This window comes from Megalops cyprinoides, chromosome 4 (assembly GCF_013368585.1).
Source record: "Megalops cyprinoides isolate fMegCyp1 chromosome 4, fMegCyp1.pri, whole genome shotgun sequence".
Classification (NCBI taxonomy): Eukaryota; Metazoa; Chordata; class Actinopteri; order Elopiformes; family Megalopidae; genus Megalops; species Megalops cyprinoides.
The window spans coordinates 46921631-46935327 of NC_050586.1; the positions used below are offsets into that span (position 1 = coordinate 46921631).

General features: G+C 45.9%; 1 protein-coding gene across 4 annotated transcripts in view; it reads left to right on the forward strand.

The window, feature by feature from the left end:
- The window catches only part of nipbla (NIPBL cohesin loading factor a), a 63506-nt gene extending 51457 nt beyond the window's left edge, over window positions 1–12049 (forward strand). For all 4 annotated transcript variants that reach the window (XM_036528098.1, XM_036528100.1, XM_036528099.1 and 1 more), the window contains 19 exons: window positions 494–640; window positions 1462–1596; window positions 1934–2032; window positions 3062–3115; window positions 3410–3518; window positions 3845–3981; window positions 4790–4930; window positions 5164–5257; window positions 5698–5852; window positions 6088–6178; window positions 6649–6822; window positions 7476–7666; window positions 7771–7878; window positions 8334–8534; window positions 8942–9088; window positions 9653–9999; window positions 10374–10548; window positions 10870–11046; window positions 11578–12049. In XM_036528098.1, coding sequence (XP_036383991.1) covers window positions 494–640; window positions 1462–1596; window positions 1934–2032; window positions 3062–3115; window positions 3410–3518; window positions 3845–3981; window positions 4790–4930; window positions 5164–5257; window positions 5698–5852; window positions 6088–6178; window positions 6649–6822; window positions 7476–7666; window positions 7771–7878; window positions 8334–8534; window positions 8942–9088; window positions 9653–9999; window positions 10374–10548; window positions 10870–11046; window positions 11578–11943 — 3048 coding nt within the window. In that variant the 3' untranslated portion in view covers window positions 11944–12049. The remainder of the gene's footprint in view (window positions 1–493; window positions 641–1461; window positions 1597–1933; window positions 2033–3061; window positions 3116–3409; window positions 3519–3844; window positions 3982–4789; window positions 4931–5163; window positions 5258–5697; window positions 5853–6087; window positions 6179–6648; window positions 6823–7475; window positions 7667–7770; window positions 7879–8333; window positions 8535–8941; window positions 9089–9652; window positions 10000–10373; window positions 10549–10869; window positions 11047–11577) is intronic.
- Window positions 12050–13697: the final 1648 nt, after the last annotated feature.

Here is a 13697-nt window from a genome sequence, read left to right on the forward strand (position 1 = left end):
AAAAAAACAATAACCACTTACCATGTAATGAACGTATCAAAGTCATTGTGAATGGAGTGGTAAAAAATTTGCAAATGGAGTGTAAATGTGTGTTAACAGGGTGTAAGTATTTGTGAAAGGTGTAAATCCATGCTAATGGGGTGTAAATGCATATGAAGAGGGGGAAGGGTGTGTGTTTTTACATACTTTGGTTCTGTCGGTGTGGGTCCTTAAGGGTTTCTTGTAGTTTACAACTGGTCAAGGTGTCCAAATGGATAACATGTCAAAACTGTAAGCTATGCAAGACTCCCTTGATAGGAGCATCTATATTAAGGCAACACAATGTAATGTAATCCCTGTCTAACCAAAACTAACACTGGAATAAGGTGAATAAGGAGTGAGCCTCTGTATATGCAGTCAGTGGATCAGGCTGTGGTTGTGTGTTATGTTTTGACCATGTGTGTGGTCTGTCCTAACTGGTCGCCCCTATCCCCCCACCCCCCCCCTCCCACAGCTGGACATGCAGCGCGGGGTGCACGGCCGGTTGATGGACAACTCGACCAGCGTGCGGGAGGCCGCCGTGGAGCTGCTGGGCCGCTTCGTGCTGAGCCGCCCGCAGCTCACTGAGCAGTACTACGACATGCTCATCGAGAGGATACTGGTGCGTTTCAGAGGCTGGTCCCAGCAGCACGGCACGTTGTGCTGGGTCTGGTTGGGGTTGCAGAGATGCGCAGAGAAGACAATGTTCATGCAGTCCAGCTGTGTTTGTGCAGTCTGACCAGAGCATGCGTCAAGGACCGTGTTGATAAAACAGTGTCTGAAGCCTTCAGTCGGGAGCCTTAAAACACTGTCAAACCTCTAAAACGCCTCACACTAGTTGGTGTTTTTTGTGGCGTAATGTTAGAGTGTTATGTCAGTGTAAAGCACGCACACATGACATTGGGCATGTATGTGTCGGATTAATTTAGTACTGTTCCAACTCAACAATACAGATGCTATTTGAGCTCTTTTTTATACATAGACAAAGTTTTGAACTTTCTGACATGGGCTGCTGTTCCTGTCTTGCGGAGTCCGTACTGGGCAACTTTCCATGCAGAGCTGGAAAGAGGCATTATGTCTGCTGCCTCTTTCTGTGTTTGTAGGTTACTAGTTGAACAGTGAACTGCAGCTCGAGTGGCTACTCGCTGTCTATCTCCAGCTGAAAGTTCATTCTAAGTTTGAAAGTTCACCTTAGGTAAACTCTGCTGCTCCACACTGCCACCTAGAGGTATGGACATGTCAAAAGTCAGTGCTCACTATTTTAAGTGTTTTCATCTTAGCATCAGCATAAATATGTCCTTCAAAGAAACTGAAATTGAGCTCATGTTAAATGCCTTGTTGAGTAGGAGCGTTAAATCTGTGGTGTGTTTTGATCATGAGTCCTTAGGAGTAGTACAGAGATGTGTGTCTGTTTTTACTTAATCTCCACCCCTCTGTCCCCAGGACACGGGAATCAGTGTGAGGAAGAGGGTGATCAAGATCCTGAGAGACATTTGCCTGGAACAGCCCACCTTCAACAAGATCACAGAGATGTGTGTGAAGATGATCCGCAGGGTCAACGATGAGGAAGGCATTAAGGTTTGCCTGGACGCCATTAACACTAACCTATATGTGCTCTGTTTATCGGTGGTCTAATGACAAGGGGTCAAGAATACCGTGCTGGAGGCAGCCAATTAGGAGCAATGAAGCATGACCAAATCTGAAAACACATCCACAGTCATGTTGATTTCATAATGTAAAAATGTTGCCTAGATGCTCCTTTTATCTCACACAATATTCCCAGTTACTAGATCATTCAGTAAAATTTTCAAACCTGATCAGGTCTGTGATAAAAGAGCAATCAGCCATCTCCCTCCCTCTGTGGCGAGGTAAGTATGGCCACCTGTCCTCACCTCTGTTTCTCTGCCACGCTCAGAAACTGGTGAATGAAACATTCCAGAAGCTGTGGTTCACCCCCACCCCCAATCATGACAAAGAAGCCATGACCCGGAAGATTCTCAACATCACAGACGTGGTGAGTGAGACCCAGTCTTGTGTACAGTTAATACACATGAGTACGGCATACACTTGGGGCAGCAGTGTGGCCTAGTGGTGTGGAGCAGAGCTTGTAAACTGAAAGGTTGCTGGTTCACTTCCCCACTGGGGCCCATACCCTTGGGCAAGGTACTTAACCCACACGCTGTATGAATGGATGGCATGTGGTAAACGGTAATAATGCAATACGTCTTACAACCCAGTGGATGGATGGCAGATTCTCAGTCCACTATTAATGTTACTACAAAAGCTGATTGTGATCGCAAGCTCCCAGCAGCTGAAGTTGCCTTGATCGCTTCAACTGTTGTTTTTCAGTTCAGTTTGAATGCCCCCGCATGCTCAATCCTGTGCCTTGTTCCTCATTCGGACACATGGCAATGTTTAACACACAAAAGAAACACACAAAATGAGTTGCTTTACCTTTTGAGTAAGCCCCCTCTCTGTGTAGCTGCTTGCCTTGTCAGTATATCTTCAATTGTTGCAAACTCTATTACAAGTAAAGTTGTTATGCAGCTAAACAGCATCTGTCACCAATGGCATTGAATGGGAAAGGAACTGTTGGACAATAGATTGAAACTGCAAGAGTTCAAGGATGGAATTTTCACAGGTGTAGTTTGGATTGTAAAGTTTTACTGAAAGATGCCAAGACGAATTGTCATCTAAAGCATTGGCCTGAATTTTCAGCGTGATACGTGACTTTTCCAAGCATTCCACTGTCACTGTGACTCGGCTTATATGCATAGAGGCTTCAGATTTTGGTTTAAAAATATTCACTTTATTTATGTTAGAAGGAAGAGTCCATACAGCCAGACTGGCTTTCCTTTTGTGTTTGGCATCAGTATGCAGGGTGGTGCCAGTGTGTCTTATGAGACTCAAGTAGAATTAGAATTCAGTTATCTAAGCCGTGTGCGTAATCTGCAAGTGACAGACAGCATTTCCTAATGCACAGATACCAAAGCCATGTGAATAAAATTACTGGACACACTTAAAATTATAAACCCTTTTTCAGGTGGCTGCCTGCCGAGATACTGGTTATGACTGGTTCGAACAGCTACTTCAAAATGTAAGTGTGTGCTTTTATGTTGGGTGTTTCATTAAAAAAACCTTGACTCCTAGCCATGTTTTTTTTTTTTTTAAATAAGATTTTTGATATTTTGGCAGCTGTGTAACCCCTCCCATGTTCATCTGCTGTGCTGTATTCATTAGCAACAAGGAGATAATATAGAATGTGTAGTAGAGAAGTTAGCTACAGTGGTTGTCCTTACATTAGTGACATAAAAGGAGAGTTCTCTCACAGGAAATCTAAATCTCCCTCAAAGAGATCCTGTATTCTCACTGTTCCCATCTCTCCGTGCAGCTGTTGAAGTCGGAGGAGGACGCCTCCTACAAACCAGCCAAGAAGGCTTGTGTGCAGCTGGTGGACAATCTGGTGGAGCACATCCTCAAATATGAAGAGTCACTCGCAGGTACCCAGCCTGTTGTCCGCCGTTTTAGAGACCCTGGAGCTGATGTGTACCCAACCTGCAGGCAGTCCTCAGTTGCAGCACAGTGACTTCACCCTGTTGCTAACAGTTGATACAAATGCTAAACCTACCGTCTGTGCACATGTGCTGTTTTTACTTGCCCTTTTACCAGTCTCTGCCCCTCTACTTTCAGCCGTCCCTGCAACATTCTGACTCTGCCCCTCTACTTTCAGCCGTCCCCGCAACATTCTGACTCTGCCCCTCTACTTTCAGCCGTTCCCGCAACATTCTGACTCTGCTAGTTCACTTGCGGTCTCTCTGCCTCTCAGATTCGGAGCACAAGGGCGTGAACTCAACCCGCCTGGTGGCCTGCATCACCACACTGTACCTGTTCAGCAAGATCCGTGCCCAGCTGATGGTGAAGCACGCCATGACCATGCAGCCCTACCTGACCACCAAGTGCAACGTAAGGGGCCCTTTCTGTCCTCTTCTGCAGTGTTACTGCTGCCACAGCTGTGCTTAAGAAGTGATTCGAGACACAAGTGTGCAAGCCAGGATGTTTAAAAAGATTTTGGCGGCAGTGAAGTAATTGGAAAAATGCATTGCGTTTTGAGGCCACCTTGTGGTTAACATGTGAAGGTGCATGTTGACAGTACAGAGGAGCAAAGACTTGTATCAAAGTTAAAGGAAAGCTTACTTTGACTGTTTGAGTTTGACTGTTCACCAGTCTTGTGCTGCATTACAGTGTACGTCAAGAGAGTGTTGCCTTAGAAAGGGGATTAACAGCAGAGATCTGAAATTTTCCCAAAGATAAAGAATTTCTAGACATTATAATATAGTGTACCTCTTGTCCTACTTGTCACCCATTTTTTATTTATTAAAACACTGAATTCACATGATGTAAGGTGTGTATTTCTGGAGAATACATAAGCACTTGTCGTTCTGCACAAGTCGATCATTTATATATAGGTTGTGCTTTGCAGTATTAGCTTGCCATCTCCCAACTAAATTACCAGCTGTTTCTGGAACATTCCTAGAATGTTCTGTTCCTAGAACATTTCCGGTTTTGGGTTTTAATTGGGGCCGTGGTGGTGTCTGTTTTATACTCTGTTCATAATGAGCTTAGTACTGCGTTTATGAGTTGACTCGTACGTAGGTCGCGCTTACATATTACTATGTGGTGTGGTGAGGAACATTTTCTTCCTGCTCCTATCACACACCCCTGCATGTATCTGCCAGTTGTGTATGTGTTAACCCCATGCTGTCTCTCACAGACCCAGAGTGACTTCATGGTCATCTGTAATGTGGCGAAGATCCTGGAGCTGGTGGTGCCTCTCATGGAGCACCCGAGCGAGACGTTCCTGACCACCATAGAGGAGGACCTGATGAAGCTCATCATCAAATACGGCATGACGGTGCGTATGCCCGGACAATGAATCACATGAATGAGTGACTGCATTAGATATTTCTCAGAGCGTATTTACAGCATGCTCATATGCATTTCATAGGGTACGCGATCAAAACAAAGCGTGGTAGTGCATTGTGGGGAAATAGATGTAGCTTGATTGTGTATAAGTCATGGCTGACACTTAGACACAGATTTTAGTCATGCTGGTGAGTTTAAGTCCTGTTATTGTATTTTTCTCAGGTTGTTCAACACTGTGTGAGCTGTCTTGGGGCAGTGGTCAACAAGGTCACTCACAACTACAAGTTTGTGTGGGCGTGCTTCAATCGCTACTATGGTAAGACCTGTTTTTTTTTCCTCTGTCACATACAACGACCTGTACTATCTCTTAGTTTTACTGTTGTCATATGACAAGCCATGACTAGCATATGGCTAGCGTGTGTAAAATACATTCCCTTTTACGGGTAAATAAAGGATCTGTCCTGTCCCGCCACATACATGCAGGGCTGGTGGTGTTTCTCTCAGGTAGCACATGTTTATAAGCCTGAGTACTCTGACAGCATGGCTTCCTCAGTTTTTTCTACAGTCTACGGGTGTGCTGAATCAACAAAAAGGCTAGTTTTCATCTGTAGTCCCAGGACAGGTAGTAAAAGGCACTTAAAAGACATTTCAAGAAATAAAAACATGACAGACATTGTTCATGAAATGACACGGGACACGAACAGCCAATCCACGTTAAATGTGGCAGAACAGAAAGAAACCTGTTGTTTTGCGCAGGTGCTCTGACGAAGCTGAAGACTCAGCACCAGGAGGACCCAAACAGTACAGTTCTGGCTGCCAACAAGCCAGCTCTGCTCCGCTCCCTGTTCACTGTTGGGGCGCTGTGTCGACACTTTGACTTTGACCTGGAGGAGTTCAAGGGCAGCAACAAGGTACTGCGAAACAGTTGGCCAATCCTCAACAAGCACTTTTGTCTTTGAGGATGTTAGATCATCACAGTCATCATTGTGTTCCTCTGTGTCCTTGCCTTTGGTAATCTTTGATGGTCATCATCGTTACCACACTCTTGTGATAATGTTTTTTTGGTACGTTTTCCCTGGATAATGTCCATCCTGAGCTCTCCCCTCTGAACTCTATATTGATATTTGGTCTCTGTTCTTCCTCCAGGTTATTATAAAAGATAAGGTGCTGGAGCTGCTGCTGTACTTCACCAGACACGAGGATGAGGAGGTGCAAACCAAGGCCATCATCGGCTTAGGTAACACACACCAGCCCAGCTGTGCTCTGTTCTTTGAACAGCTTCAGATGTCTGTGTACATCACTGTACATGTTATTGTTGTCACTCGTTCCTTGTGTATAATGAAGCTCATTTTATATTAAACTCTGTGCAGCTATAATACATTGAAGTCAGCGTTTCTGGCATGTTCAGATGGTGATGCAGATTTGTGTGTGGATAGAGTGTTATCCAGTGCGGTCGTGTTCTGCTCCCGCTGTACTGTTACATGGGGAAAGCGCAGTCGTGTTCTGCTCCCGCTGCACTGTTACACGGAGAAGCGTGGTCGTATTGCGCTCCCGCTGCACTGTTACACAGGGAAAGCGTGGTCGTGTTGCGCTCCCGCCGCACTGTTACACGAGGAAAGCGCAGTCGTGTTCCGCTCCCGCCGCACTGTTACATGGGGAAAGCGCAGTCGTGTTCTGCTCCTGATGTTGCGGCTGTCTTCTCCTCAGGCTTCCTGTTCATCCAGCACCCGAGCCTAATGTTCGTCCAGGATGTAAAGGGCCTGTACAACGGCATCCTGTCGGACCGCCGCAGCTCCGTCAACCTGAAGATCCAGGTGCTGAAGAACCTGCAGACGTACCTGCAGGAGGAGGATACACGCATGCAGGAGGCGGACCGCGAGTGTGAGTGACAGTCTGTCCCAGGCCAGGCCGCACACACTCAGTGTCTGTGCTTAATTATTGTTATTATTGGTCTGTAAATCATTCAAACTGTTCTTAATAAAAGCAGTCTGATGATAAAGCAGTCTTAATTAAAGAACAGCGTGAGCTCGTAATTGCAGCCCGATCCGGATTTGACATCTGAGTTATGCTTTTTTAAGTCCTTTGTGGGAAGGAACGCTGCCTGGATTCATGCTAATGAACTGTGTTGTTAACTGTTTACTTAAAGGGAATTTGTGCCTCTCACATTTGTAATACAGATTAGTATTCAATTTAAGATGCATTTGTTCAGTTTATTAATCACCACAGGGCCAATTGAACAACCATTAAGCTTAATTGAGGCATCTGCCTAGAATTTGTCATAAGGTGCAGATATACAGATTAGCATGCGACAAACAGCTCAATCAGATCGTAATTAATTATGCACTCATGGAAGAATGACCAGCCCCTTCTCAGCGTCCCTAGAATTAGCATTTCGAAACACTGTTTAAAATTGATTGCTTATTTATCAACAGCAAGCAGGATAGTGGATAGGAACAGTAGCCCAGCACGGTAGTGTGTCAGTCGTCCGGCCCTGTGAGTTTAACTCTCCCATTACTCTGCGGCTCCCCTTGCAGGGAAGAAGCTGTCTAAGCAGGAGGACCTGAAGGAGATGGGTGACATCTCGTCTGGCATGAGCAGCTCCATCATGCAGCTGTACCTGAAGCAGGTGCTGGAGGCCTTCTTCCACACCCAGTCCAATGTGCGCCATTTTGCCCTCAACGTCATTGCTCTCACTCTCAACCAGGGCCTCATCCACCCCGTCCAGGTGGGCACAACTCTTCATTCCCTCTAAGAGACTTTTCTCTCTGCTGCTGCCTGTTTACTCCAGCCTTGGAAAGCTTCCTTATCTTCACCCTCTGTCCCTTACAGTGCGTGCCATACCTGATCGCCATGGGAACGGACCCAGAGCCCAGCATGAGAAACAAGGCTGACCAGCAGCTGGTGGAGATAGACAAGAAATACACCGGCTTCATTCATGTGAGTGTGAAACCATGCTCTCACACAGAGAGAGATGTGATGATATGATGAAGTACACCAGCTTCATTCATGTGAGTGTGAAACCATGCTCTCAAACAGAGGGAGATGTGATGGTATGATGAAGTACACCGGCTTCATTCATGTGAGTGTGAAGCTGCTCCACATACAGGAAGAAAAATTCCTTAGTTGGGAAGATGATGATATGATGCATTGCAGTTCAGTTCAGCCTAATATAACTGCTTAAGTACAAAAATGTGCTCGGATTATTCATCTTTGTATCTGTTATTTGACTGCTCAATTTCAAGCAATATTTAGGTACTCATATCTGTTGAAATATATTGTCACAAAACACGGTTATTTCGGTGAACTGGTACACCTCCAGTATGAGTGGTCATGCACAGATTTGGGAGCCTGCCCTCCCCAACCTTGCCCACCCCTTCTGGCTCTGCCCACAGATGAAGGCAGTGGCTGGGATGAAGATGTCCTACCAGGTGCAGCAGGCGATTTGGGCGTCACAGGATGCCATCATCCGGGGCTTCCGGCAGGATGAGACGCACACGGCACTCTGCTCACACCTCTTCACCATGGTGCGGGGCAACCGGCAGCACCGGCGCGCCTTCCTCATCTCCCTGCTCAACCTGTTCGACGACAGTGCCGTGAGTGCCCCGCTGCCCTGTCCCTCTCAAGCGTACACACACACACACACACACACACACACACAGCAGTGTGGCAGTGAGATTGTAACCAAAAGGTTGCTGGTTCAGTGGTTATGGGGCACTACTGCTGTACCCTTTGCCAAGGTACTTAACCCAGACTTGCCTCAGTAAATATCCAGTTGTATAAATGGATAAAATTGTAACCTATGTGAATTTCTGTGGATAAGTGGCAATGTAATGTAATATAACACATGCACCACACTCACGCACATGCTCCACGAGCTGGTTGTAGACAACATCAGAAAGTAGCTTGTTTCAGCTGAGCAGTTGTTCAAGAAGGGAGGGAGGAGTGCACATTTGGGTGGGGAGGGATGTGAAGTGACTGACTGCCCTGTCTCCCCCTGCAGAAGACGGAGGTGAACATGTTGCTGTACATCGCGGACAATCTGGCCTGCTTCCCCTACCAGACCCAAGAGGAGCCTCTGTTCATCATGCACCACATCGATATCACGCTGTCCGTGTCCGGCAGCAACCTGCTGCAGTCCTTCAAGGAGGTGAGGCTGGCATACACAAGCTTCCCTCACACACATACTTCCATCACACACGCACACACGCATGCACACACACACACACACGCGCACACACACACACTCACACACACACACACACACACACTCACACACACACTCACTCACACCCCTCCCTCACACCCCTCCCTCACACACACATACACTCACTCACTCGCTCATTCCATCACGCGCACACACACTCACTCACACACACTCACTCACACACACTCACTCACACACACTCACTCACACACACTCACTCACACACGTCTCACTCACACACTCGCACACATGCACACACACACCTCCTTCACACACTCACACAGACACACACAAAAAGTCCCTCATACTCACATGCATACATACACACACAGGCCTCTCACACACACACAAACACACCTCACAGGCGATACAGTATCGCACTCACCTCCCTTACATGTATGCATGCACACAGACCCTGTACACAAACACTTTATTTACACACACAGTTGTCTCACACCCCTCCCCTCACCCATGAAAAAGACTGACTGTCTGCTTCTCTCCCCCCAGTCCCTGCTGAAGGGGCCCCAGCGGCAAGAGAAGAAGATGCGTGAGAGGAGGTATGACTCAGAGGAAGAGGAGGAGGAGAAGGAAGAGCGGAGCAGCAGGGACAACAGCAGCGAGGATGAGGACGATGAGGTGGTGTGCCGGCCCAAGAAGCCCAAGCGGCCGGCGCCGACCGTCAGCTCCGAGTCAGACTCGGACTCAGACCTGGAGGTGGAGGATGTGGACAAGGTGATGCAGCGCCTGCCAGACAACCCCACACCGCTGCTGGACTTTGCCAACGCCTCCCAGGGCATCCTGCTTCTGCTGGTGCTCAAGCAGCACCTCAAGAACCTCTATGGCTTCTCAGACAGGTATCCGTGCTTAACCGTACACTGACAGCGACACAGCGCTAACACCTCAGCAAACACCTCGGGTCAGGGTCAAAACAACATGTTTGCTCACCAAGCGCTTTTTATTTGTGTTGTAAGACCTGCCATATATGCGTCTAAATCTTTACTCTGATGAGCAGAGGAAGGCAGTCAGCACTCAAAGATGCAGTTTAGCTAGTTGTACCACAGTTCAATGTTATAGCGCACACTGTTGGCTGCAGGGGAACATTACATATAAAGTAAACATTTTTCTTTTGTCTAATGCTTTCCTCTTGTGCAATTTAGTCACACAGTAAAGAAAAGGTGAAGTGGGAGCACTTTCTTCTCTTTCTTACCCACTCAATCTCTACTTGCAGTAAAATCCAGAAATACTCTCCTACGGAGTCAGCAAAGGTGTACGACAAGGCAGTGAACAGGAAGCCCAATGTGCACTTCAACCCACGCCAGACGTTAGACTTCCTGTCCAACGATGTGGCCAATGCAGACCTCACCTACGAGATCAAGAGGAAGATTGTCAAACAGTACCTGGATGTAAGCTCTCCTTTCTGAATTACTTAAGTTGCAGATTCGTGATGAGGATTTTTTAGATTTAGATTTGCTGTGTGATTGGATGTAATGTGTGATGTGCCAATTGAAAGTACACTTATGCATCTCGGTCTGTAGCATTATTCACATCCATGGTATTTGTCACTATGGGCCTTGTTGGCTGTCCAGTACAATCCAGCTTGACCATGTGTGCATTAACTGGTTTCTGCTGTTTCTTCCAGCAAAACCGTATGTGCGATAACTTCTTGACTTTGTCAGATCGATACATTCGCAGTCAGATTGACCCTCCCTCTCTCTGTGCCTCAGTTCAAGTTACTAATGGAGCACTTGGACCCCGACGAGGAGGATGAGGAAGGGGAAGCGTCAGCCAGTGCCAACGCCCGAAACAAGGCCATCTCCGCCCTGCTGGGAGGCTCCAGCCCCAAGAACAACGCCCCCGACACGGAGGATGACGAGAGTGACGGCGACGAGAAAACCCCAGGGGTGAGAGGCTTTCCCTTTCTCTCAGATCTGACTTTATGAAGTATAAATTTTCCTCTTGTAAATTCATAAGCCTCAGTTCTGTACATACACATTGCTGTTTGAATACATGTTTCTGTCCTTTTTTCTCTCACACTTCAAAACCTGTGAAGTTGAACCATGGCCAAAGTTCGAATGTTGTATGCTAGATAATTTGATGTCGTTCTGTGAAGAATCATTTCTTATTTGGCAGGAAGTTCTTTGAATGGTAGCATTGCAAAGTAAATAACTGGTCATTCTCACTGTGACTGGGCTTGTTTTGTGTGCTGTAGATAATTAGTCTCATAACAAACAGGAGGACTGTAAGCCTATAGTTTTAGCACAATTTGCCAGGAGACCTCTATCACCCCTTTTCTTTAAATGTTAGCCTCAGAATGTTGCAGTGGTCTTACCTGCCCACCTCTCCCCCTCCCCTTGGGCTGTTGGTTGCTCTTCAGTTTTGACTAACATGTTAGCGCAGTAGCTAATGCACTTCTGTCTCCCTCCCACCGCCAGTCCTCACGGCGGGCCAAGAAGGGCGCCGACTCGGCGGAGGTGACTGGCAACATGAACGAGACGGTGGAGGCCATGGACGTCATTGCCATCTGCTGCCCCAAGTACAAGGACCGGCCGCAGATTGCGCGGGTCATCCAGAAGACCAGCACCGGCTACAGCGTACACTGGATGGCCGGCTCCTACTCGGGCACCTGGGCCGAGGCCAAGAAGCGCGACGGACGCAAACTGGTGCCTTGGGTGGACACTATCAAGGAGTCGGACATCATTTACAAGAAAATCGCCTTGACCAGTGGCCACAAGTTGACCAACAAAGTGGTGCAGACTTTACGATCACTGTACGCGGCCAAGGATGGGACTTCCAGCTAATGAACTCTACCACTTTCTACGACTTCAACCCTCGACAGCCAAACTTCACCGGGATCCAACCTTTTCTAAAAAAAAAAAAAAAAAAAAAAAAAAAAACAAAAAAAGGCAAGAGACAAAGAATATTAGACACTACAAAATATTAAACATTGAAACGCAGCAGTCTGGCACAAAAAAAGAGGAAAAGGCGGGAAAGGATTGTGAATATTGGTCAGAAATACGGATCCAGGACACATTTAAGTAAAACCTGAAATGAGTCACAAAAAACGTCAAAAAAAAACGAGAACACAAAACTTAGAAGGAAATGTTTGGAAAACATTGTGTGGGAGCTCCTTCGCTGTTGTGCAGCAGAAACCCAGTCGTTTTGATTTCTACTCCCACTGTATAATAGTTTAACACAAAAAAACTAAAATGTTTATATCTCGGAAAAAAAAAACAAAAAAAAATCTGTTTAAAAAAAATAAAACTTAAAGTGAATGTTGGAAATTAGTCTGTTGATGTTCTTAATAAAGTGTTCTTGGAGTTTAACCTAGCACCGGATGACTTTCTTTAGCTTAGCTCATTTTTCCTGGGAAGCGATTTTTATTTTCGTTTACTTTTGTTTGTCCATGCTGTACAATGGCAGAGTCTCCTGGAAATAATTTATTCTGTTTTAAAGGAAGCATGCAGTATCTGTGGCCTACTTGCAGGAGGATTTTTTTTTGTAAATGTAGATTTTGATGTATTAGGTCACCCCACTAATAAGAGGAAAGGGATCCCCAGCACTTCTGGCGGAACAAATACTGCAATAAATTTTCTACTTCTCTTTGTTACTTGTCTTGTTTGCATTTGACTTTTTGTTTTCGTCATGTGGTTGATGTTACCTCCCTGAACATCAGGCAGTGTAAAAGAACGTCAACTTGCATTATGTATACCTTGTCTTTTTTTCTGGCTTGCCCCTGTCTTATTTAGAGGTGACCATTAAAAGCAAGCCATTAAGTGTAGCCCTGATTATTTGTTTTTAACATGGACGTCCATGTGTGCAGTGTCTATACGAGTACATTTGATGTGAGGTAAACGTGCGTGCTTCTCCCCCTTAAGTTATCACTGGTTTTAAAGCTCTACACCCTCCAGAATCTCGTTGTGGGACCTGCAGAAATGCCAGCTGCCTACATATTGCTCCAATATAGACGCATTGTTTTCTACCACCTGACGACTCATTCTCTTCCTCCTTAGTTGATTACGTGCTTCACCATGGACTACTTTCCTCGTGTTACACTTCAGTTTTTACAAGACCAAGCTGCCAGATTTCCTAGAGGTGTGCCTGGAGGCAAGATAAAAATTGCCTTTAAGGCCGATATGGTTTTGCGCAAAGTGAGCCTGAATATGTTATGGGTATACATTGTTAAAGTGACACACTTCACACTGTTATATTGCATCATTTTCCCAATCTGTTGGATACAACATACAATCCCTGCATTACTTCTTAAGGTACTTCCTGACTATATTGTCCTTGTAACATCAACAAATTTTTAGAGTAGAATTTTAGCAGGAATGTGGTTTGTATTTTCATTTGGCCCAAAGGAATAAATCATAGAGGGGGTGTCAAGTTTTTTTTTTTTTTTTTTTTCCTTCCTTCCTAACTAATGTACAACATGTATCAGGTGAGGCTTTCAGACCTTAATTTCAGGGTCAGCTATGGGCAAAAAAAACTGGTCAATGTGTTGAACGATAATCACATCAATTGATCAACCTCTGCCTTTGTAACCGTTAAAATG